Below are 26,829 nucleotides of genomic sequence, written 5' to 3' on the forward strand. Positions count from 1 at the left end.
ATCGGGTTGCTGTCACCGTCTCTGCCTCTCTCGGGTTGCACTGTACAGTCTGTCCCGACAATGGATACATTACCCTATCCTTGTTTCTCCACTGGGGTTTCAAGCAGCCGTATGACTGAACTCCATCCATAAAAAATACTTCTACTAGTCTATGCAGGGATTTATCACACACTGCCAATAACTTCTATTTTCACCCGGGGAAGGGCGCTCAGCCAATCATGTGGCTGGAACAGTGACTAAGAATAGGCGTTCTCTGCCTACTGTCCCAGCCACCCGAGGCCCTTCCCCGGATGGCACCATTTTTATGTTTTGTTTTGTTAATGTGGGGAGGCAACAGGGAGCCCCTCCCTGGCCTTACCACCCTACCCTTCCCCCAATCCCCTTTCCCGTCCCCTCCGTCCCGCATACCTGCGGGACATGAGCTCTGTGCCCCGGTCGCGGCGCTCCTCCTGTCTCCTGGCTTTCACCATAGACCTGGAAAAGGGGCTTAGTCCCTTTTCCATGTAGCAGTGGCTATCTTTTTTCATTTTTTCCTCTGGAGATCAGCTGCGCAAGCAGGTCGAACCTCTCAAGGAAAGGTAATGAGCCATTCGCACCCCTGATGAACCCTGGGGTGCAAATGGCTTTTATGCTTGTTCAGGAAGACCAACATGGCCGGTAACAGCCCACAACCCGAACGGGGACCTGCCTTAGCTCGGGCCTGCCTTCGCCCAGGCTGGCGGACCGTTACTGGCCATGTCCGTTCTCCTGACGGGCATGATATCCACATTAAGAATCACTATATTCTGATATACCTTATGTGGATATCCTGAGAATATGGACTGGATTTGGCTTTTGAAGACTGTACTTGGACACTCCTACTAGTCTAAATATATATTGAAGTGAGCAGACTGGTGGGGAGTGGCATTTGTTCCTGACTATCATATTCTGTTTCTCTCTTCCAGATTTAGGCAGGTTGTGGGCTTTGGATCCACAATCGGGTCCTGATTTGCATTTTGCAGTTTCCCTTCCGTCGTTGCAAAGATGCGCTACAAAAAGATTGCATGACAGCTTGTCCTTAGCAGTGCCCGTGCGTATGATGATTTAAAACCTTCCATCCATCACTTTTTGATTATACTTTGTGTCCTTACGTGAGAGACTGTATGTTCAGATTTGGATCCTTTGGTCACTGGACCACAGAGAAGCAAGCTGGACCTCACTCATAGGCCCAACAAGCCTAACACATGCCTGGGAATGTTTTCCTGGAGAAATAGGATGTAGCGTGGCAGCTCGGGCTGGACTGTTCCCTCGTGACAGAAACTGCTTTGCATATGTCTGATGCCCATCTGGAATGGCGCAGATGGGCTACAAAACAGTGGCATGGAAAGTGTTCCCAGAGCAATGCCAGTTATTAATTTTCAATTTTCCATTACCCTTTTTTTTGTTGCCTTGGGTAGATCTTCCTTCAGCGATACTTCAAAATCTATTGGAATGTCTCGCTGCGTGGTAAGGTTTATTCTGATTTGGCATCCTAAGAATTGTCTCTTACTTGAGTGTATCTTTCAGCCGTGTTACGGCTGTAACATTGATAAATTATAAGCAAGGCGTCCCGGGGGGTTTTGACGGTAGTCTTGGTTTTCTCTGTCAAATCTTTGGTAGATAATTTATAGTATGACATCTTAAAGCAAATGCACAGAAACTCTCATAATGTCGTCTTTGATCTTTTAATAATCCATTTCTTTCCTGGAAGGATTAGCATGAAGTACAGTGTCGATACTCTATCAATTCAGCACCACTCCTATTCTCGAATCAGTTGGAGCAAAATGGACCCATTAGCAGCCGCCCAAGTGATTCCACTGCTTCTCACTGTCCTTGTACGGCATTTGGGGCGGGATTTCGATTAAGACTGAGTTCTCACCCATGTAGCCGAAGATACTTCTTAGAGCATAGAAAGGGGGTCTGCTCACGCACCTGTATTTTATTTAAATACAAAATAACAAATATGGCAGACCGTGCATTTTGTCTTCGGCCCGTCATGCCCAGGAACAACTTATCATAAGCTCTAAAAAATGATGGAAACCTCTTACCTTGTGGGAAAAGCCTTATGAGCCTTTTATTGAATCTTTAATCTGATCTCAGCATTGATTGGGATACTTTTGTTTAAAGTATCCTTTTCTGCACTCCTATTGATGTCACTGGACATTGTACGAGTACCAGTATGTTTGATGGGTCACACAGCAGTTGAGCTGAAGATAACCGAGCAGATTTCACTTTTCAAGGCAGGCATTGTGGACCACAGGGGGAGTCCTATAGTCCTATAGTGTTGTTAGGGGGTAGAGGATGTACAGAAGAGGCCCAGGTTGAATTGTGCTCAGGTGAGGTTATTTTAATCTGGCAACGAGGACATTTCCCATCCCCACGGTGACAGGTGAACATTTTGTGTAGAAAATTAAGCAAATTGTGGATAAGAAATCAAGATGAAATTAACAATTTTTAATAAATATTCGGTGGCTTTAATATTTCTTCTCTTTCTGGAAAGACTCATTTTTAAAACCTGATCCAGCATGCTTCAACCTTGCAGTGGAACTTACACGCCACAGTGTGCAGCCACGCCCCTTTCATTAGTGAAAATAGAAAGCACCCCATGCACGGCGGTGGTGGTGTCAGGAGCTGAGCAGGCGGCATGATGGGCAGCTTATGTGTTTCCACTGCCAGAGTTATTTCCTTTAAAGAAGGAGAATACTGGTAGTGGACATGAATCGGGTGCACCACACACACCTTCCGCAGCGCGGAGACTCCGACTGGGCTGCAGAGTCCTTCCTTTGTTTTTAAGTATGGAGGGTCTCTGCCTGCGAGCATGGCCTCAAGAAGGACCCAGAGCCGGTTGATAAAATAGAGCACGATGTTGTTACATTGCTGAAAAAAACTCGCAGGTTTTGCGTAAGGGGATATAAGAAGTAGGGAGGTTTAGGGAAATGGGACTAGATAATAGTGAAGCAGGGATTGGGGGAACCCCCCCCCACACCTACAATATATTGAAAAAAACAATTCAATACGTTTTTCAGACGAATATTTTCGTCAGAAAACTCGGTGAAAAAATACCTGGCGATGTAAGAACATTCTTCTATGTGGTTGTCTGTCAGTGCTTCCATATACGTAAAGTTGCATTTGCATGTAAGAAGCACAGTGTTAATGCAATGATTATGGTGTTTATTAAGACTGGTAGGGTTAGTATAGGGACACATTGAGCGCAGAATAACATGGCTTCGAAAAAACGGTATCAAGCGTAATTTCAGCCAAACCCTTCTGCCCCCCAAAGAGAGCAACACTTATCCCTAGACCTTCTGCCCACCATGGAGAAATAATCCCACCCTTGCATGAGGACCCCCTGGACAGGGGATGGTGCTTAGAGGAAGATCCAACATTTGGAAGGAGAAACACCAGAATGACTGCTTAACCCTAACTCTTACAGTAAAAGAGAAAAACGCAAGCACTCTTCACCCTGAGGGTCAAGTGTTATACAAATGAGAAGGAAATAAATGGAAGTGGCTCTGCGCCCTTTGACTTGGGGGATCCTACATTTTCTGTAGTCGTTAAAGGTTCTGCTTGGAGGTGATCGCTGGTCCGCCTCTTGATCTCTCAAGGGAATACACATTTATTTATGTTTCCATTTATAAAGCACGCTAAAGATATCTGGGTGAGTCAATGCTCATATGCACGCCTGATCCTGTGACGCAAAATGTGGCAATGTGCACATTACTGTCAATGGGAAGCCCCGCTGAGCTGAGCATTCCATGGAAGCCTCCTTCTCTGGGCATCAGATCCTTGCTTACACGCATGCGCTAGTTGTGCAGACCATCATCAGACTTGTTTGCGGATTGTAACCGTGCTTCGGGTGGCAGCCTGGCTTCCCTTTATAGGCCGCAGGAAAGCCGGTCGCTCGTTAGCAGGCAGCCACGTTTATTTTCCCCAACTCGATGCTCACATCATTACCCTCGTGTCTGCGGCAGGCGGGAAGCGAATGTGTGGGTTTGCTCATCGAGAGCTGTCACATTTTCCAATCCGCGTCTTTTGTTTCTGGTTTAATTACCACCCCACCCCCGTCAGCGGCGAGGCTGTGTTTTATGTCCGTTGTTAGGTCGGTCTATGCCAATGCGTGGCATGCTTTCGCCTCAGGATGGGGACAGATGTTCACGAGGGACTATGCGGAAGGTCCGTCGCTCTGACTGCAGGCCCAGGGCAATTGCACTCATTATGGCCTCTTTGTGAAATGTATCTACATGGCCAGCGTGGAGGAAATTGACAAGCCGCAGCGGCCTGGTCCCCAACCAGGAGGAATTCATAAAGCAGCTTGCATGGCTGGGTAGCTCTCTGTTGAGTAATACTGTATTAGGAGGTATCATTAATACTCCACCTGCCTGTTATTTACTCTTAAAGAGACATTATAAAATAGAGACCCTCTCCAGCTATAAATACTGGTACAGCAGCTTGCGGGCAACCGCCAGGCTAATGCAAGTGGCAACAGGCCTTGAGTGAGTCTGTCTCCGAGTTTCTTTGTGTAAGTGACAAATAATCCTCCATGGCAGACTGCAATATTTGTATAAATGCTTGGAAATGATGTTCCTATTACAGGCTAGTTGTCACATCACAACTGACCTGTAACAAGAAAAAAGACATCACAACTGCTCTGAAATCAGTTATTACGCTTCAGCTGTGACGTCGTTCGGCCTCTGCATAAGCTTCATACCAGGCCTTTTTACGCATTGATATCTTAACAGCTTTATTCTTGTCGTGCATATCCTTTATGCACCAGTTCAGAGCAGAGGGCAGTGCAAAGGTCAGGTTACTTGACAGAAACAGAACCCTTCTTTTGATTTTGATTTATATGGATGTAGTTGCAGGTGATGGAGAAAAACCTCTGAAACAGACATTTTTCCTCCAAAGCCTTTCAGAAAAAAAACGCATACAATGATATAAGGATCAGTTTCTTTCTGTTCAGCTTCTGCTGCGTTTTGGGTCTACCTGCTCATGCTGCAAACAAAAGCATTGTGCATATTTACTTTCCTAGCATTTTAAGATCATATAATTAACAAGATGGAAAAATGAGATACACTTGAGAATGAACTTTCGTAGCAAATTGTTTTTTCAGTAAAAGCAAACCAGTATGGCACAAAAGTATTTTGATATATTTAGATATAGTTCCTGTGCTGTGTTAATGTATCATCAAGAAGCATCTATGGTGTGTTCATACACATTATTGTGTAACAGAAGGTTTTTCGAAACCAGATATATTTGCTGAACAACCGTTATATTTCTAATGGGTCCTATTAATTTTCACATTTTGTCATGTTTTGCAGAGGCAAATAATTTGTACTCTTATAATTTAATTTACACGCCAATTATAAAGAAAAAGTGCATAAAATGATGAGTGTGCATGGTCTAGTTTACCTTCATTCAAATATAACTTGCAGTCAGTGGTGTAAATTACTTTAGTCACTGGCAACAGAGTCCCAGCTCAAGGGTGAATGGTTGTCGTTACACCAATCACAGGGGTGTCAGGGAGGCTTTGTAGCAACAGTAACACAGATACAAGTGACCACAGTTCAAAGGTGTTTATTGAACTTCAAAAAGGTTTTGAAAATGCCTATCTAATCCTAAATCTAACAATGGGAGCAAGTTACAACCATTAAATCATAATAACGCAGTCCTAGTAGAATCTCTGTCAAAGTAAAAGGGCCTATACTAATAAACCTTTGCCAATCCTTGCTTCTAAATACAAATAGTGTGGGCAAGAAGTGTTCAAGAAATGATGTGGCAGGATATTTAGGCCGTTGGCCTCCCTTCCCCACATTTTCTACACAGGAAAAGGCGGCACACTCAAGTTCAGTACAGTCTCTGGCTTCTTTAGCACGAGGGTGCAGTTCAAACATTAGCATCAAGTCCTTACGTCCCCAAATGTCTCTCTTTGCCCTTCAAAGTCTCTTCTTTCAGAGGGCCTGATGCCACAAACAAACAATAAGTTCCTTCCTCTTAGGATTTCACACATACTCAATTTCTCAGGTGATTCACTATTCACCTTGGATCCCCCTCAGCCGGGATCAGATCCCCTTTAACACAATGCTCTTAGGATTTTCATGTATCCAATTTCTCTGGGATACACGTTTCACCCTGGATCCCCCTCTGCCGGGCTGATATCCGTTTTACCACAATGTTCAATCAGTCTCCCTCTGCCGGTCTCGGACCAACGTTAAATCACTTTAACCCAAAATTGCTTTCAATTGATCTCCCTCGTTCGAGCTTGGACCAACTTTTATCTACTTTGTCATCAACTTACTTGGCAGTATCAACATTAAATACTTTCGATTTTGCACGGAATTTAGTTTGAGCCATTGCAGGACCACTTCGATTCAGAGTCCTTTGCCACTCTTTTGTTTTTGCCACCTCTCAGTTGGACACCTTACAGAGACCTTCGAATGAGCATCCACGCGGTGCCGGACCACTCTGTCAAAGGTATCGCATCTTGGTTTCAAAGTTCGATCACTCATCTGTTGTTCAATTTTACTCATATTGGTTATCACATGCATTTCATACACTGTTCGCTTCAGCGCTCATCATACAATGTTGCCTCTTGCAACCTTGGCTTCAGCACAGACCGGTCTGGTATCGGTCTCCCCAACTCACCAGCTGTGTTAATTTCACTGGTGCTGCTTTGTTGTAGGAGCCAAGGACAGTACCACAGCGGCAGGCGATTTGCCTCACATTGATTATTGATGCGGGAAGGCCCACGGTAGTAACGGTTCCTTGTCGAAAAGGTCAAGGGCACTTCTCTCTTTGCAATCCCCTTTGGTTCTGCCGTCTTTCTCCTCGTGTTAAACTGCCATCTTGGAACTGCTGCTTCCTTGTGTGTGGTGCCTCGCTCTGAGTGTGCTCACGTGCTCTGCCTATTATCCGTGTGGGTAAGGGTAATGAAAGTGTTCGTGTTGTGAAAGGCAGTGTTGGGGGGCGGGTTGAGTTCCTAAGTATCCTACCTGGTAGTATTGGGTAAAGGTGTTACAAGGAAGGGGATACCACATCTCGCCATCCAGTATCCCATTCCCACTCCCCGAAGACCCCCAACCCAGGTGATCCTCCCGCATTGGTCCACACTCAGGAACTGGATTCAAAAGCAATGGCCATGTCCTGGCCACCTGGATGACAGATCCCCAGGGACTACCGGCTGAGACACCTTCAAGCTTCTCACAGGGGTCAAAGCCTCTTTCAAATCGTCAAGACTTCAATTCCAAACATCCAATACCTGGCTCTCCAGGAAGTGTAAGCGCTGTTAAAAAATAAATAAAAATTAAACTGTTATATTTGTAATTGAAATGGAAACTCAGCAAAAGCTGTCCATGTAGTGATAATTCAGATAGGTATTTCACTTTATGTAGCTCTTCATACACAGTTTGTCCAAGTTCTAGGCACTGTGATTATTATACCTCATTCGATAGTCATTTTAAAGATCTCTGAAGGATGCTGGCCGATAAGATGGCTCAGCCGGTTGGATGCTCCCTGCTGTTATCTCTGCATGATCTGCAGGTCCCAATCCCGGCAAGGCCAAAGTCCTCCTTCCGAGGTCAATAAATATCAACTTTGGTTAGGTTATAATTGTATGTAAATATGTTGTATTTACAGTGCTTTGGCAAAAGTGCTATATAAATAACAAATGATTAACTCCGTCCAGCCAAAATTTGACCATGAGATTATATATAGAACTTAGCATTGAGTGATTACCTCTCTGCACTGTTGTATCATACCATTAGGTATGTAAGGAAGGCATGGCATCAACAGTAAAGACAGACACACGTGATCACAGTTCAAGGGCATTTATTGAACTTCAGTGGGTTGGAAGAATGCCCATCTAAACCTAAATCTAAATATGGGAGCAAGCTACGACCATCAAATAGTAATAACACAGTCCTAGTGGAGTCTGTCAGAATAAAAGGGCCTATACTAATACACCCATTGCCATTCCTTACTTCTAAATACAAAATAGTGTGGGATAACAGTGTATGCAAAAGAAAAGTGTTCAAGAAATGATATGTCAGGATAGTTGAGCAGTTGGCTTCCCTTCTGCTCGTTTTGAGCCTGCGGCAAGGCAGCACATGTGGGCTTCGCACACACTATGGCTTCTTGGCCAAGAAGTAACAGTTCAACACATAGGCATCAAGGCCTTACGCCAAATACCTCTCTCATTGCACAGGGCCTGAAGTAACAAGCAAAACAGAAAGGTTATTTTCCTTTGTCAGGTTTTTCACTTTCAAAAATTCAGGACTGATCTCCCTCCTTCAGGCTCGGAACATGGGTCCCCCTCAGCTAGGTTCAGATCCCTTATGATACCAGAATCGAAGACGTTCGAATGTGCGATGAGTTTTGCATAAACCGTTGCAGAACCACTTCGATTTACTTCACCCAATTTACACTTCACATCAATCTTCTACTTTCGTTTCTCTTGTCAGGATACCATACAGAGACCTTTGACTGAGCACATTCACAGTGCTGTACCACTCTGTCAACGGTATCGTATCTTTCCTTTTAATGTTCAAATATTCAGCAGCAATTTAGCTTCACTCGCGTCTTTCATCGCTCGCATTTAACAATGTTCATTCCAGCTCTATTTTTTTACAATGTTGCTTCTTGAAACCTTGATTTCAACACAGATGGGTCTGGGATCAGTCTCCCCAACTCACTGCTGTGTTGTTCTCTGTTGTTTCTTTTTTTTTTGGAGAGAAGGACGATACCACAGAGTAACCTGCTCCCCCCTGCCTTGGTCAGTAACACAGGAGGACCCTCAGTATCTCCAACACACAAATCAAAATTAAATTCTTCAGCGTTGTTTCCTGGTCTTATGCTTTCTGCCTTGAAGATTTCTTTAAAGTAACGACTTTCTGCCAACAAGTACAAGGGTGTTGCCCCTCTCACGAACTTCTCATGCCTCGCCGTCTTTCTCCATTTGTTCAGCTGCCAACTCAAAAATGCTGTACCTTTTTGTGTGTTTTGCCTCGCTCAAAGTGTGCTCTCACGGTCCTCCTTTTATCCATGTGGGGAAGTTTAATGAAAGTCAGTTGTGATTGTCGATAATTGCCTGACCTCGCCTGACTATAGTATTGGGACATTTCAGGTACACAGCTTGGGAGAGAGTCTGTTTTCTCCCAGAGCGGGCTGTCCATTTAAAATTGTTGGTGCAGGAAAAGGGAGCGGGCAGTTGGTTGAGTTTCTAAATATCCCATCGGGTAGGATGGGATAAAGGTGTTACAGGAAAGAGAGGGACACTGCGTCTCACCATCTGGTCTCCCTCTCCTCGAGAACCCCTTACCCAGGTGATCCTCCACACTGGTCCACTCCCAGGGTCTGGATCCAAAGGTGATGGCCAGGCCCTGGCCACCTGAGAGAGAGATCTGCAAGGACTAGCGGATTAGACATCTTCTGGTTTCTCACAGGTAGTACTAGTTCCAGGAAATTAGGACTTTCCTTAAACCTCAGAAGACAATTCTGCTATCGAACCTCAAAACACACATTGCAATTCATGTTTCCTTTTCTTTTGTAATTGGCTAGGTTTTTAGGTCTTAAAAATTTAAATATATGCAGAAGAGATCAAATGGCCTGACCGTAGATAAATAATGAAAGGCGTATTGAGTGACTTATCCCCCTATATCATATTAACATCCCCTTCTTCAGCATGTTTTAGGACGTGAACCAGCTGCAGGGTGGCTGGGAATTGGTACAGAATTCGTATAGAAATAAAAATAATTCTAAGGCTGAATTCCTTCTAGTTATGGTTTACTGAATTCCTTCTATGCAAAGCTTTTCGGATTCGAGTTAGCCTGTTTATTTTGACTAGTCGCTATCAGTGTTATATTAGTTCTACCTTTGAGGATCTTATACTGCTGAGGCAATTAACTGTTTCTGTTCTTCGTGTGTGGTTCTCCCACTGCTGTATCGATGAGACACATGCTGGACATGTTCTTTGTGACAGTAATTTGGACTGCTGAGGCCTATGATGTTCCAGTTCTATGCGAGTATAGCTTGCACTACTGTGGGGAGGCCCTTTATTTACCTCTTCAGGGTGGGGGTTTTGCACTGCTCCATCCTATGCAGTTCCTTCTCTATGCATGTGGAACATATACTGTTGTGATCCCCAATTTATCTGTTTGAAGTGTGGTAATCATGCTCCCTGGTCTCTGCCTCCTGTAAAGGATAACAAGACTCAGATTTTTAATTTGGCTACTATCTAAGAGGTAGAATTAGCTAAAACAATTGCGCAGCTTAAAATCACTAATTGCCAGGGTGATTCCTATTCAGCTGTGATTATCAAAGAATGCTCACCGCTACTTATCACGGCTATAAACTAAATTTGTTAATGCCTCATTCAAGCATAATCGTGTACCTAATAATATCAAGAATGCCTGGATACCTCCACTGCTAAAAAAGCCAAATCTCTGCCCCCAGACTGCTTCTAACTACAGACCAATCACTAACAACCTTTTTCTGTTGAAGATTAGTGACAGTGTTGCATACAACCAAATTCACTGCATCTTAACAACTCACAGATTATTCATACATTTCAATCCCGCTTCAGGCAGGGCCATGGAACAGAGACTGCTCTGGTCTCTCTAAAATCGAAATTGCTCCAAACCATGGATAAAGGTAGAACGGCCTTATTGTTGATCTTCGACCTATCAGCGGCGTTTGACCCACTCAATCCTGGCCACCAGGTCAAAACAGCATGCCTACTTCTCAGATCAAGCCATCAAATGGACTAATTCCTTTTTAAGTGGAAGAACTACAAGAGTGGCAAGTGAGCTAGCAGAAGTCAACCCCATACCCTTGTTATTCAGAGTTGCACAGGGTGCATGTGTATCCCCCTGCTTCTATAACATCTGTATGATTTATTTTTTTCATATGCTGGAACAGGAAGGGGATATTCTTTGTTACTAATGCAGATGATACGTGATGTGTCACCATTATTTCAGGAGAATACAAGGAAGATGAAAAAATATTAACATCCATCAAGCCATCAATAGATGGATGGTTATTAATGGCATGGCTCTGAATTGCTCAAAAACTGAGCTTCTGATGGTTGGGACTGACAACAGACTGGCTAAGCCTGGTACTTCATACAACAGCTTCAGCATAGATAATTGCACAATCAAGGTCAAGGAGAAAGTAAAGACTCTTGGCATCTTTGTAGACAAGAACATGACTGTGAAGGCACAGGTGAATAGCCTTGTGTCCTCCTCATCATATTTTATCAAGCTCTTGCGGCACCTCCGTCCATTTATATCAGAGAAGAATGCTGAGACTTTAGTCAGAGCCATTTTGGATTATGGATGCAGCCTCTAGATTGGTATTGCGCAATCTTACCTTTACCGTCCCCGGGTTATCCAAAATCGAACGGTAAGAGCAGTGAAGGTTTTGGGCCGCAGAGACCAGTATCAGATGCTAGACGGAGCTTGTATTGGCTGCCTATACACGCAAGAGTGTGTTTCAGGATGAATCTTATCAGTCACAAATGCTTGAAAGGCCAAATGCCACTTTACCTAACGAAAGCTATTGTTATGAAACAAACTAGTAGATCTTTAAGATCTAACAATACAAACTTTCTTAACAATCCACGGAGTAAATTAGCTAAAACTCGTAAAGGTGCATTTAATTTTGCAGCCCCAGCAGCCTGCAACTCGTTGCCACTGGACATTAGAATGACTGATTCGACAGAAGTTTTCAAGAAAAAACTGAAGACGCTGCTATTCTGTTGGACTCCGCTGAGCAGAGTTCAATCCATGTGGAGAACAAATTAGCTTCTTAGATTGTTATTTTATGTATCGTTTGTTTCTTGTGTGCTGTCATTGTGTGCGCCCTTAAGCCCTAGGTACCGGGAGCGCCTTACAAATACATAAACATAACACATGCATTTTTGAGACTCAAAACATCCCTGTTCTATATGAGGAACGCATGATCTACTGAGATCCATGGTATACCCTTTCTATATTTTGAGTGGAGTGTGCACCACTGAAGGCTATGTTACACCGGTTTTATATGAGAGGAGCTTCTACTGTGGGACACATTCCTGATGTTTTCTCTGTGTGGGAATCGTCTACTCTTGCTTTACACCTTGCACTGATCTCCAGCTGTTCTACATGAGGAAAGCTTGCATTTGGGTTGCCCTGATTGGCCTTTTCTGTTTGTGTGGGGGAAGCCTATTCAAGCGTTCTACTCACTGCTTATACTGCTCTTATAACCTCTGTTAGTGCACATCTGTTCCATTTTAAGAGAGGGTGTTTATGCCACTGCACATGTGCTTTATCTGCTGTGAGAGTAACCTGCTTTTCTGCCACGTTGCAAAATGCTGCCGCATGGTAATGATTTCCATACAGTTTTAACTCTTTGCACACTTCGGCTGGATGTCACATACTTTGTACTCACTTGAAAGGGAGAAAACTCATTTTTACTCTCTTGAAGTCACATTTGCTCTCAAAGTTTAAAAATATAGAGGAAATTACTCCCACCTCAGAATCATTTCTGGAGCACTGGCTGTCACAATGCCTGCTGCTTGAGCTAGCACATAGCAGAGGTCCAGCAGTCACTGCTGCAGTTAAAGAACTGAGAAGCTGTTGAAATTCATCCTTGTAAAATAGTTTTCTGTGACACTTTACACACAGTAATTGACAAGGAACTGATTTTTAATTTGTGCACTTATGCAGTGTAACACCCATGAGCAAGAATGAGCATATTTTAACTTAATTGAAAATCGCAAAATGAAAACCTCTTTAGATTCAATTTATTAAACTGCTCACACTATTTTTCTGCAAGACATTGCAAGTTGCATGGTAGCTTTTTTAAAGCCAAACACATTCTAAATTAATAATATGGATCAGCAAATGGAAGATCTTTTACATTAAATAAAGCAAGAGGCAAGGTTGTAAAGGAGATGACAGTGGGTGGCCATGTATTGTAAGGAATAAAATACCCCATATTGTATGTAAAAAGGATATTTTCAAGTCAACACAGAGTTCCATGACCTTATAAAGGAACTCGGCTTTCGGCCTCATTCCTCGGTTTGGTCACGTAACTTCTCTAAAACTTGCAGTATCCTTAAAACATACGGTAGGGAGTACTTGATCCCATATATACCGAATGCTGCAAGCTGAATCACCCGACCCATGCGTTAGGAAGAAATAATGCGCACACATGACACACCTGCACGCCTGGAGATATAGAAGAGCAAAGAAACTGCCATGTTAAGGGGCAGAAGGGGAAGTCTTACAAATCAAGGGAAAGGAAGCAATGAAAAGGTACAAGAAAAAACTTGACTGGGGACTGAAGCAAGGGGTAATGATTCAGGGCCTGAAATGAGAGGAAAAACGAAGGCACGCACGGCATGAGAGGTAAGCAACCAGATAGAATTGGTACCAAGATGAAACAAAAGCTGAAACTAACACTGTAATCAGATTAGGTGGCAGAAATCTAAACTAGGCCCTAGAACGCACTCTATTGTGATGCTGCTCCGGAATAGAGACACAGGGGAGTAAGAAAGGTTTTGCTCCATTACGAGTATTCTAGGAAGCAAATCCCAAATGACAAGGAAAGGCTGGAGACCGGGGTGTTGCTAGGTCTGGAAAAGATCCGGGCCTACGCTAATCTCAGGTCCGTCTGGGCTCGGGCTAGCTGGTCTTTTTGTTGTAGCCCCTGAGCTTCTATCCGGGACTACAACCAAAACACCCGGGGCTATAGCATCCTTACCCCCCCCCCCCCCTTCCCCAGTAACACCTCTGGCTGGAGAGGACTACAAGCAGCCAAACAGAAGACTTTGCAAGCATGCAAAATAGCTATCTAATAAATTAGGTTCTGTCGGTAAATGAATAAGGAAATTCATTTTGCAGAAATTAAATTTGAAAAAAAGCTATATTGCTTTTCTTTCAGCATTATCTGACTCAAAGATGTTATAGAAAATATTCGTAAAGGTTATTGGCTAATTTTTGGTCCTGAATAAATGTTCTACTTGAATGTGTTTGAATTCCATCAGCAAAGTTGTCGAATAATTGCAAAGTATTTGCAGCGTATGTTTTCACAGCATAACGGTTGTGCTTGAAATATTTCTGTGAAAAATCAGTGTTTGCATCCTTTTTTCCACTGCACTCAGTTCTGACTGAAATACTGAAGTTGTACACATTTTGTTGGATGATGCATTGCAAGATCCACTTGCAGAGGGGCAGTGAACCGCTAGGCCAACTGAGGAAAACAGTTTGACTACTCTCCAATTTAAAGGTGGGGTGATCATGGACGAGGGGTTCTGTGAAATTCCGCTGGCAGAACCAGGGTTGCGCAGGTGTCTGATTTGCATACTGATTCGATATCTGGATTCCACAGTGCATGACCCAATCTAAAATCACAATTTTCATTGTGTATGTCGACTACTGGTGTTGGATAAATTGCAACATGAAAACCTACCATATGACTGCATCAAACGCCCTTTACTTTTCTTCTTCAGCTGTGCAAGGCTCTGGGGTCATTTTTCGAACCGTGGAAGTCACCTTACATAAAGAAGGAAACACCTTTGGATTCGTGATACGAGGTACAGCGGCACTATTTATTAATGATTGGTTCAAGCGCTACATCTGAAGCCACTTTGCCTTGCATGTTGCTTGTCTAATAGGTCATGTTGTAGATTGTGTTGTGGAATACAAGCGTTCTGTGCTACTCTGCCATGTCTCGATCTCCATCAAATAATTGGATGCCGCTGCCTGGAGCACTACAGCATTTAAGGGGTACGTATATTTAAGAAGTTCTTGCACATCGGTGTTTTGCTTTGAATTGCTGCAAAGGAAGTTGTCTTGATCCAAACATTTTCCCTTTTAGTTAGTAATAAGCAAACCTCTAATGATGGAACTGGCATTCGAGCTCGATTTGGCCCAGTAATATATTGGAGCATTACCACTCGGCTAACCTACCAGGATTTACCTAGATAATGATGTTCCTTCTCTGCATCCTGTTAGCCCCAGCTCAGCCTGCTTCGTGCCTGATTCTCCAACATTTGTATTGGAGCAAATGAAGAGATGCCCATCCACATCTCTAACATGCAACCGCGCCTTGCAGCTGGTCCTCAAGGCCTAAAACTGGAGCAAGTCTGGAGAAGCCTGGAGCAGCTCTGAGATGCTCCTACGCAAATGTGCTCAAGTGTATCTCTGAGATGCTGCAGGCATCCCCAGACTGCAAAACTTTTAGGCTTTGAGAAGAAGGTAGACTCTAGCAGGTGCAAATGCAGATGCTGAAGGACATGTCCTCGTTTGCTCCCTTTGAGAGTCTCCCCAATGTATTAATAATCCCAACCATAGCTTATTACGACTGAGGCATCTTTGCACATTATATTAAATTTGAGTGGGGGTTGCAACAATCAACTTCTTATGCCCAGCGACCAGTTTCCTTATTGTTGCGTGTAAAGAGTGTTGCATGTGTGAGGAACACGGAGCTCAATGCCCCACCTCCGATAAACGTAGCAAATGGTTGGTCCTCATCAAAGAGCTGCACCACACATCAAATTCAGTTTCAAACTGTTTATTGTGTTCCAATATTTCTACTCCGTAGGAGAGCCCATCTGATGACACGTGTTTCGGCAGATCTAGTGCCTTTTTCAAATCAGGGCATTCACTTTAACAGTATTTTACATTAGATACTTATGTTGTTCATTCTCACGTCTAATCTCTCGTCTCGCGACGGCTCTCTGAATTCAGAGAGCCAACTCGAGATTAGACTTCTGAAGGTGGAATTAACCTGTAAATTGCGCAGTAAACGACGTGAGAAAGAAAAACATATGTGTATCTAATGTAAAATACTGTTAAAATGAATGCCCTGATTTGAAAAAGGCACTAGGTGTACCGAACCACGTGTCATCAGATGGGCTCTTCTACGGGAGTAGAAATATTGGAACACAATAAATAATTTGAAACAGAATTTGATTTGTGCCGCAGCTCTTTGGTGAGGACCAACCATTTGATATCTTTGCACCTTACCCTGGAATGGGCAGCCTTTGCTCACAGAGCTTTATGGTGAATGGGTTCTACTTTTATAAATAGTGCTTTCCACAAATGCAAGCCTATCCCAATATCTACGGTCGTCCATGGGATTTCTAAATGGGTTACCCGGGTGTTAAAGGACTACATAGGAGGTTGTTTGCTGGCTTTCCAGAGGGCAATGCCTTTGGGTGAATATCTCTGGAGATATGAGCAGATCATCTGTAGAATGAAAGTAGCGTGAGAGGTTTTGCAGGTTGCTGAAAGGAATTGTGGTCCCATCCTATCAGGCATATATTCTTGATGGATTCACGGTAACGTCCCCAAGATTCATCTTCCCTCCCCTCCAACCCCCTCCCCTCTCAACATGCCTTTCTATATCAAAGATCGTATCCATGCTCCTTTGCACACGTGGCCGTAACTCTTTTACTTGAAAATCCACTGTCGATGGTAGTGTCTTGTCAAATCATGATTCCATCTATGGTCTCCCATGTGTAGCAAAGGCCTTTAAAGTGTGCTTACCACCCAGCTCTTCTCACCTCGAAGCGCACAACCTGACCACTGATTATCATTCCAGCTTCCGCCCTCACAAATCACCTAAACTACCCTCTATGGCATTATGCAGGATTTGGGCCAGACTGGAGAGCATCATCTTGTCTTTATACCGCTACTGCTTGAACTGTATGCAGCATGTGAAGAGTCGTCAACACCATCCTCCTCAGTCGATTGACAAACTCCTTGGATGTCCAAGGAACAGCATTGACATGGTTCACATCTTATGGTCCCTACTATCATGCCCAAGTTGCAACAATTCATTTCACCACCAGGCAAGACCAACTGCCACATGCCTTTGGCTTGGCTACGTCACCAATCCTTTTTAATATCTCTGTGATGCCATTGGTACGGACCCTCAAAACATGTGAGTTTTTGAAAATGTGCGTTGGGCAGCCAACCCCAAATATAATTACATGAACGTGGCTGATATAGAACCGCGCTGACATCTGCGAATTGGGAACAGGCTCTGTGGTTATTCATGTGCACTGGGAGAAGGGCAGGAGCAGGGTGCACCAGTGCCAAGCACGGTATGTTGGTCCTCACAATAGGTTTCCATTCTTCTCTGCAGAATTGCATACAAGGGAAAATACTGTGTTGGAGTAAAATTAGTGCAGTTCACCGGGTTGTCTACCAGAATGAACACACTCCTACCTATTAGTTTGAAGAATGCCTTCTTTCCTAGTCATGACTGGATGGTTATATTCATGTTTGCATGAACACCACTAAGAACGCAAACATAAACTGGCACCCGTTGATCCCAACCATCTTCCTTAAAAGTGACCTTGCGAGTTTGGACCATAGGTGCGTAATCTGGGAGCCATCATTGAGGAGTAACATTCATCGCACTAACACGTTCCCAAAATCAGCTTTCGCCTATTGAGTGAGAATCCACACAGGATTGCCATTAGACTTGCACTAGCAATGCCATGATTCAATAACCGCTCATGTCTTGCCATGAGATTCAGCTCAAGGCAAACATGCTTACTCCTGCTTCTTAAAATAACAGAATGTCAGCTTTTTCTATCAGTGATGGTAGCAGTTATTATAGGGATGTAAAAATAAAATCAATTGGCATGGAGACAGAATGCCCCTCCTTTTTAATTTCACGCTGAAGGGACTGGGCATCATGAGGGTCTTTCAATATTTAAACATTCTCGCATGTGGTATGATTTGTAATCAGACCCTGTGCACCAGAAACCTAACCTCCACCCCAAAAGGTTGTCTAAATGCATACCCGGGGCTCTGGTAGGTGTTCCGGAAGAGAATCTTTCTGTACCAATGCAAGGCTCTGGAGAGAGTTGGATCTGTCTTTGTGCAAGACAAACCACTACCCCCAAGCACCTGACAGGCTTACTATTGGACAGCAATATAGTCATGGGTCTACAAACCATCTCTTATTACCCTTGCCTGCATGATAAAAATGTGCTGTTATCAATATCTTCCCTACACGGTTTCATCACTAAACCAACAAGTATTTACACTTGTATATAACAGGTCTTTTCTACTCATAAACACATTAAGAATGCGATCAGTCTCTTGTTTAGCATGTGTGTATGTATTGTCTTGTAGGGATAATATGTGAGCATTACAAATAGTATACTCAAACAATATCAGTTCCCAATATTAGCACTAAAGTAATATACTCTTAGCATCCTCTATTTACTTTTATTCACCTCTAAAATCTTAAAGCAACCTACAATCAGTCAGCAAAGTGTGTGTAGCATTGTAGCACAGAGAAGTCTAAAATGATACTAAACGTAGTGCTGTCAGGATTGGGGAGCCAAGGGACAGGGCTTTTTACACCTGTCAACCAAAACACGGTCAAAAGTCCATAGCCGAAACTCATTATCATGATTAAAACAGTATTTCACCAACACATTGATAGTTGAAAGGCTTACTGTGGAGAACCAAAAGGAGGACTCAGACTACATTGGGTCATAGTTAAAGAGGTTTATTTAAATAAAAGGTCAAAAGCCTAACTTGCCCTATAGCAATGAGGGAAGTTCCCTACCTATCAAATCTAAAGTTAGGGGTGCACGACAAGTCCAAAGTCAAAGCTCTGCTGTTCAAATCCTGAGAAACTTACTGGCCCTACCACTTTAGAAAGCACCTAACTGAAAGGAAAAAGGGGAGGTCACACAATAGCCTCGGTATGGGTTTCCGCCTGGCCCGACTGGCAATGGCCTTGTTCTCAGTCCTTAAGTTCCTTTAGAACATCATGGTCTTTCCAGACTTCACAAAGACTGTCTTCATATAAATTATAATTATCTTCAGTATGGGTTTAACTCTTCCCCTTTTCAAAGACAAAACTGTTGCTTTCTTTTCTCCTGTTATATTGAAAATGTCCAAATCCCTCCAGGATTACTCGACAAGGCACTGTGGTTCTCTGGTATGTTTCTTGTGTTACAATTATAGTATTACATTTAGGATGTCCGCTTGTTCGGGTATTGCAGGTTCACGTGGCCTTATGCACTTGGCTAGCCTTGCTGCCAAAAAGTCACTTTCCTTTCACTCTGTTCCACAGAAGCCTTGTCGGCTATTCCAGTCTTGATATACAACGTTTGTGTTTCTTTCATGCTGTTTCAGCAGGGCTGTGAGCCTGTTAGATTCCCTTAAGTTAAAGTGCCTCTGGTGGTTATTTCAGTTGTAACATACAGTGTTCATATCTCTTTCCCTCTGTTTTCGTAACTGTGTTGGTTTCGGTATTCTGTGAAACCAAGTGTTATAGGCCTCTCTGGCTGGCATCCATTAATCGATAGCGTTCCTGTTCCCGCTGATGCCTCCCTCGGCATAACAGGCGCTTGCCGGATGGAGCTTGGAGACCCGGGCTCCTCTCCGGTCTTGGCATCCTTTTGCTGGGTGCCTGGCCCACCACTGCACACTACACTGGTCGTGCCACCAGAGAGGACAGTTCTCTTCCCGTCACATCCCCTCCCCTGACCGGAGTTGCTTGCTCGGTCAAGGCACCCACCGTCCAGCCTCCAGCTAGCTGGTCTCCCTTCGTTTACACCACCTCTGGCTTCGTGGCTCACCTCTGCATAGCGATTTCTGTCCTCCCTCTGTAGGAGTCTTTCCTCCATTCACAGTCCATTCTCTCCTTATACACATCATTGGAATCAATGGAATTGTGTCCATCTTCTGTGATCATGGCAGTCAGGCGACATTCAGCATTACCTAAAGTCAATAGAGTCAAAGAAGGATCTTTGTTAATTATGCTTGTAACAGGAAATGCCAATGTTTTTCCCAATGTCCACATATGCAGAAAGGGTGTTTTGGAACAGGAGTCCTTGGCTCCAAGAGGGGAGTCACTCCAGTTAGGTCCCTACCCTCAAAGGGGTTGGATCCCCTCTGGGGAAAAGGGACACATTTTCCAGATGCGCCACACTTAGCTAACCAAAATGCATAATTGTATCTGTTAATGGTGTAAGCATGGAAAACAGATGTATGTGTTTCAAACCTGGGTACAAAGGATGTATTGAAGCCCCCAAAATATTCATGCAGTCAATTAGAATGTGATACTATTCCTCCCTTCTCCACACTACTACTACACCATCATGCTGCTCTCTTGGTCATCAACCAACCCTGACCTCACCTGCATGACCCACACTTTTTACCTCCTGTAGGGTTCGTTTATCCTCCTTCTTTTGCGCAAATTGGTTCCCTGTTCCTATCCAATCATACCCTATCTTCCCCACTCAGGTGTGTCAAACATTGGGGAAAACAGAAGTAAGAGTCTAGACATTCCCACTCTTTTCCCATGGGCCTCCTGCATAACAGTGGTGGTCCGGGTAGGCAATAGTTTGTGTTTTTGGGACCTCTTCTGGGTGCCTTTGAGGTAAGTATCCCGGGGAAGCACTCCCCTATTAACCCTGGTGCTCTAGGGATTGTCTGTCGGTTTGAGTGGGCTCGCCGGAATGCCAGAAAGCAGGTTGCAGTCATCGCGCTGGCCACGTTTGGATGCGGCTCCCCACCACAGTTTTCTCTCTGCACTAGGCCTCGCCGGCTGTGTAGAGCCACGCCTGGGTGTCTACTTTGGTTCGTGGATCTCTGTGCAGCTGAATTTTGTTACTACTATGGGCGCGGTCGAAAATCTGCCTTCTGTACGCTGATGTGGGGTATTGGGTCAGGACTCTGGCTTGTATGCTTCTTGGTCGATGTATCTACAAAAAACAGAAAAACACTAGCAAGCGTCTTGCAAAGGAAGCATAACATGAGACAGAGGTGTGCTGCACTATGGCATAATGGCACAATGGAAGGGGGACAGGAATTGGGCCCTCTCAACTGCTACAAACACCCTCAGGAGTAGGACCCTCGCTGTATTTCTCCCTGGCAGGCCTCCCACCCCTGGCTGATAGTGGTTCCGAACCCTTTTTGACAATACCAGATTACTGTCCTTGTCACAATTATTTGTGTTTGCAAGTAATAAATGTCAAAGTCAATAGGTCTGAACTCACCTATGTGAATAAGCATCTCTCTGTGCATACGCTAAAACCTGTCAGTCAGTAGGCATTATTGAACATAGGTTCCAGGCATGAATAGCTTGCCTTGGTTTGTAACCTGTTCAATCACAGGTATATTTAATAAAATGTATGCTAAATTCTCACAACATCTACATGAGCTATGTCCATCCCTTTGTATACCACATGCCCAAGCCTCCAGATTTCTTCCTTTTGCAGATTTTTCAGAGAATGGGCTCTGTTAGAAAGGTGGTACAACAGCAGCACCAAGGGACTATCCTGACAGAATAGGAATAAAAAGGGCTCTCTTAGAAAAGATCCCATGACAAACTCCCTGTGATCTTCTACTGTTATGAATTATGATTATGTTTACCCTTGTTGGTATACATAACAGTTTTGCCAAGGAGAAACTCTTTATTTCAGTACACCATTATGTATGGTTCGCGTCCTGGAATATACAACATTTAAAAGATTGATTGGCATAAGCGAGGCACCTCTACACTAGGATTATTGAAAGAACACTCCTCATTTCTACTGGCAACCAATGTAAGTTTGTTCTGACCACTGAGGTGTGAATAGTTTGTTACATGCCTAAAACTGTCCAAATCCTTTGGCCCTTGCCCTGTGCGTTTAAAGTGGTCTCCTTTGGGCTTCTTTTGTACCTCATATATGTATTTGGCCCACAGAAAGATCATTTATTTTACTAAAGCCAACTTCTTACATACAATATTGGATGAGAATTCATTTCCCTATCTTATACGGCTGCCATTTATCCTCTATGCATGTAAGAGCCAACTTTGTCTTTTTTCATCTTAGAACTGAATGTGTTTGCTCCTGCTCTAGAACCTGCACCTCCTACAGAGTCGGGCATTTTACACTTAGACAGAGGTCCTCTCTAGCATATTCGAACCAGGCTGGGAGCAGGGGCAGGAGGATTATCTGGCTACTGTGTTACTGCCTATCTAGCTATTTACAGGACTCACAAAGGAAACAGCCAACTTCCAAGATATGGCGGCACCTACCAATGCCATTGACTTCTTAAAAACAAATGGAATGCAGATGCCTCCTATTACGATGGCTCACTAGCCGCTAGCATTGCCGCATTCTTTTCCACGCCTTTTTGATCCTGATATTGGCTGGGTTTCTCCTAACATTTTGTAAGCCATCCTGCGAATCACAGCAAGGCTGACTTGGCCCTTCACATATTGATAAATTGTGTACCATTAATTGGTTAATCATAACAATCATTTTCTCTTTGTTGCATGTTCAGTCAAGCATGCAGTGCTTTATATATCCCTGATGTTATTAATCCAACCCACTTTTTTTCTCACCGGAGGAGGATGCGCTCCTCTTTATGGGCTTTTTCTTAAACCCTTGCTTCACCAAGAGTTCAACCGTATACAATAATGTTAATAAGAACCTATGGTTAATGCCCTATTCATTAGCTTCTTCTGCCTATCCTCAGCATCCTTTGCTGCCCATCTGAAGTCGTCTCACTCTTGCCAGAAGACCTTTTCCATGTAAGAGCTTCACGTCATCATTGACTAAATCTGATAGCATAAGGCCTACTCCGCCCTCCAATACTTCCAATTTTCACAAACGAAAAGGGGATTCCTGATTGGAACCTACTGATGCTCTTCTGTTATTTTATTCGCCCATATATATCATTATTAACCATTTTATCATCACCATTTACCTGCCAACCAGGAAACATTACAGTATCCTTTTCCTGTGAGTGCTTGCTCTGTGTCTGCACACACTTGCCCTTAAATTTACATCTCTCTTGTTATCTCATGTGAGTACACTTTTGAAGGCGCGCCCACAAGCGCTCTCGCCAGAAGAAATACAACCCGCTAGGGAAAGAAGGCCAAGAGATTCTTGCAAGGATAACAAGTTTTAATCGCACAAAAAATAGTTAGGCCAGCAAAGAACTCTGCTGCTTAAGAACATTCTGCTGAAAAATAGTATAAGCAGAAGGTTATAAGGAAACACATTGTTACTAATGACATATACAGTTAAAACCTGTGTGGCTGGTTGGTGAGACCCTATACGTGGGCGGCCTGTTCCATAGGTGATAGCAGGCTGCTATTGGACCCAGCCATGTCCGTCTTCCATCACGTGGGGTCATATGGGCTCATCATCTCCAGGGAATCAAGGCTGAGCATGCCATTAATAACTAAGTAAGACAATGCTACTCTATCATTGTGGCTTGCACCTGGGAAATCCGGGGACTGGTACAGAGGGGGGAGGGGCTTAAGATTGTGCTGACCCACACATTCTTCACTCTGTCCATATCGCACTTTCCGCACCCAAGCTTTCCATCCTCGCTGTGGACTGTAATTTATTCCACCCTGTACCTAGTATTACAAAGTTTGCAATCATGAAATAAGGTAGAATGGTTGTGTTATTTTAAATCTTTCATGACCACTGGGTTTATGGTTGGTGGTCGGATGTTACCTACTATCGCAGAATTCAGGGGTCTTGGGCTGGGGCAGCTGTGGGTGTCATAACTCATGGTGGGCTGGGTGGGGGTTGGAGGTCTGTTTTTGGCCTGGCTGCAATAAACGAAGCCTGGCTGCATTAAACGTGCATTGCAAGGCGCTTGGTACTCTCTTGCAGCCTTGCAGGGCACATTCCTTCTTAGGATAACACTTTTTAGCAACAGTTATGGAACAAAGGAAAGCTTCTATGAGAGCTGGCAGCCTCTGTCTCTCTATCATCAGCATTTGGGCCTCGTCAGGTTTCTTCGTTGGGTCTCTGTTTACGGCGCAGCCATGCAGGGCTGAATGTTTCTACCATAACTACAAAAATGGTACTTGCTTATATGTGCACACTAAGTCTAGGCATTTATATTTAATATTGTGTTTGTGCAGGGTTTATTAGCACGTCCCGCTCCCCCGGTGCATTGCAAGTGTAGTTTATTTATTTATTTATATAGCGCGCACGCAGTCCAGGGGCATTGAGGCGCTGTTACTTGCAATAACTTAGTTACAGGGTACAGGCATGATAGCGGTTGTTGACACATTATGAATACTACAAAAATGATACTGTTGTTACAGATATTGCATTTGGTCATATATTACAACTTATATAAGTATTCATGCTGATGTGTCGGGCCTTATGTGAAGAGGGTAGTTTTCAGAGTTTTGCGGAAGGTGGTGAGGGAGGCCTCACTTCGGATAGTGGGAGGTAAGGCATTCCAGTGAGTGGGCGTGAGATAAGGGAAGCTGGATCCGCCTGCTCGGACTCTTTTTACTAGTGGCACAGAGAGCATGTTAGTGTACGGTGATCTGGTTGGCATGGTAGTGGAGACGGGGTGGATCCTTTGTGAGAGGTAAGCAGGAGCAGTGAGGTGAATGCACTTGTGGGTCAGTGTCAGAGCTTTCAATACGATCATTTCCTTTATTGGGAGCCAGTGGGCTAGTTTTCTGGCCTCAGAAATGTGGTCTCTTTTAGCAATGCCTTGGGCTGCCTGGAGAGCATTGTTCTGTATTACTTGTAATCTCTCTGTTTTTATTGGAGGTTCCTAGAAAGAGTACGTTGCAGTAGTCTAGCCTAGAGCCGGTGATAGCTCTGGCTATGTTGGTGCAGTTCTCTTTGGAGAGAAAGGGTCTGACTGCGTTGATAAGTTTAGCATGATATGCAGCTGCAGAGGCTATTGTGTTGACTTGGGTATCCATGGATAGGCTGGAATCCAGGTAGACTCCCAGAGCTTTGGCACAATCTGAGACAGGAATTTTAATGGAGTCAATGGTGAAGTGACTCAATTGGACATCTAGATTTTTTAGCGTGTCGGGGGAACTTACCAGGAGGAGTTCCGTCTTGTCAGAGTTGAGGCATAGTCTGTTGTCTGCCATCCAGGCTTGGATGGTGTTGTAGAGGTTGTTGAGGGTCAGGGAGTCAGTGTCATAGTTACCTGTGTGGGTGAGGAGGATCTGAGTGTCGTCGGCGTAGTTGGTGTAGGAGATGCCCATAGCGGCGAGGAGTGTGAGGAAGAGGGATCGTGTGAAGATGTTGTATAGGGTGGGGGAGAGGCAGGAGCCTTGGGGCACCCCACAGAGTATGATGGTTGGTGATGCAGCGGCTAGGTCAGAGAATACTTGCATGGTTCTGTCTTGTAAGAAGGAGGTGATCCAAGCTGTGGCCTCTGGGGAGAATTTGGCAGTGGAGGAAAGGTGGTGGCATAGGACGCCATGATCAACGAGGTCGAAGGCCGCGGATAGGTCAAGGAGTAGGAGAAGTGCTGGTTTACCCATGTCTCTAGCATCGTCCATCTGGTTTTTCAAGTCAAGTAGGACAGTTTCGGCCCGTGTCTGGGGCGGAAACCAGATTGTCGGAGTCCAAGGAGTTTCTCTTCAATGAAGTGCTGAACCTGCAGGTAGGCTGCTTTGTCCAATATTTTGAGGAGGAATGGGACAGTGGTGATGGGTCTGTAGTTGTTGGGGGAGGTGGGGTCGAGAGTTGGCTTTTTTAGAAGAGAGCGGACCCAAGCTTCCTTGAGGGAGGCGGGGACTTGGTAAAGCAGCCATTAACAAAGGCTGTTAGGAAGGGAGCTAGTGCTTCTGTGCAGTCTTTGATAATGGAGGCTGGGCATGCATCACCTTTGCAGTTAGAGGGTTTGATGTTCCTCATTATGTTGATGATGTCTTTTTCCTGAATGGGAATGGGTTTGAAGGAGAAGGGTAGGGGGGGGGGGGTCCGGGCAGGTGGTGGGAAAGGGATATGCTTACTAGGTAGGGCTCGTTTAGTGGCTAGTATTTTGTTTTTGAGGAGGCTTAATTTGGTTTGCATGGCCGTTTGTATTTCATCACACCAGTCTTTGTCTTTGGTGAAATTCTGGGGGGTGGGAGTGGGTGTCTCGAGCTCCCTGAAAATGGCGAAGATTTCTTTTGTGCTAGATTGGGCTTCTGAGATTCTGGATTCAAAAGATTTGGCCTTTGTTTGGGTGATTGCCTTTTTGTATTTGGTGGATAGGGCTTTAAAGATCATCTTGTCTTTGTCAGAGTGGGACGTTTGCCACTGTGTGAGTGCAGCTTTTTTCTCGTTGCGGAGTGTGAGGAGGTCGGGGTGAACCAAGAGTTGGAGTGGGTAGTGGGCTTGGATTTGCGAGGTTTGAGAGGGGCAATGGAGTTGATAGCTGCTTTGATGGCAGCATCATAGGTTGTTGCGAGTATTTCTGGGTCTGAAGAGAAAGGTGGTCTGAAGGCTGGACCTTGGTGGAAGGGCAGTAGCCTTTCCTTCGTGAGCTGGCGGGAGCTTCTGGCGAGGCAGGGTGGGAGCGGTTGGGGTGAGGGGGCAGCAGGGGAGCTAGTGGTGAGGATGCTAAAGGTGATGATGTGTTGGTCAGACCATGGGGTGGGAGTGTTTCCTGCGCTGATGAGTGTGCAGTTGTGCTGTGCGATCCAGTCGAGAGCCCTGCCCTGGGTGTGAGTTGGGCTAAGGATGGTGTTCTTGTAGCCTAGAGCATTGAGGGCTGAGCCAAGGGATTTGGCTGCTACGTCCTTACTATCCAGGAGCCTTAGGTTGACATCCCCAAGGAGAATAGCTTTAGGCTGTTTTTTTGAGGTCGTCGGAGAGGAGGTGGCTGAGAGAGGCCGGAAAGGCTCCTGTTGGGCCTGGAGGGCGGTAGACAGTGTGCATGGTAATGGTGCAGTGGGGAGAGAGGGGTATTTTGACTTGGAGGCAGTCGCTGTTGTTGTTCAAGGATTTCTCTACCTTTCTAATAGAGAGGCAGTCTCTGGAAATAATAGCTACACCTCCACCTTTGGCGAGGCGATCTTGTCTAGTGATGGAAT

General features: G+C 44.5%; 1 protein-coding gene across 17 annotated transcripts in view; it reads left to right on the plus strand.

Annotated features, from left to right (window-relative positions):
• Positions 1–26,829, plus strand: part of GRIP1 (glutamate receptor interacting protein 1) — a 1,760,673-nt gene that overhangs the window by 1,311,487 nt on the left and 422,357 nt on the right. For all 17 annotated transcript variants that reach the window (XM_069629739.1, XM_069629748.1, XM_069629732.1 and 14 more), the window contains one exon: positions 14,504–14,587. In XM_069629739.1, the coding sequence (XP_069485840.1) occupies positions 14,504–14,587 (84 nt within the window). The remainder of the gene's footprint in view (positions 1–14,503; positions 14,588–26,829) is intronic.

The sequence above is a fragment of the Ambystoma mexicanum genome, chromosome 12 (genome assembly GCF_040938575.1).
Source record: "Ambystoma mexicanum isolate Mex_15411 chromosome 12, UKY_AmexF1_1, whole genome shotgun sequence".
Taxonomy (NCBI): Eukaryota; Metazoa; Chordata; class Amphibia; order Caudata; family Ambystomatidae; genus Ambystoma; species Ambystoma mexicanum.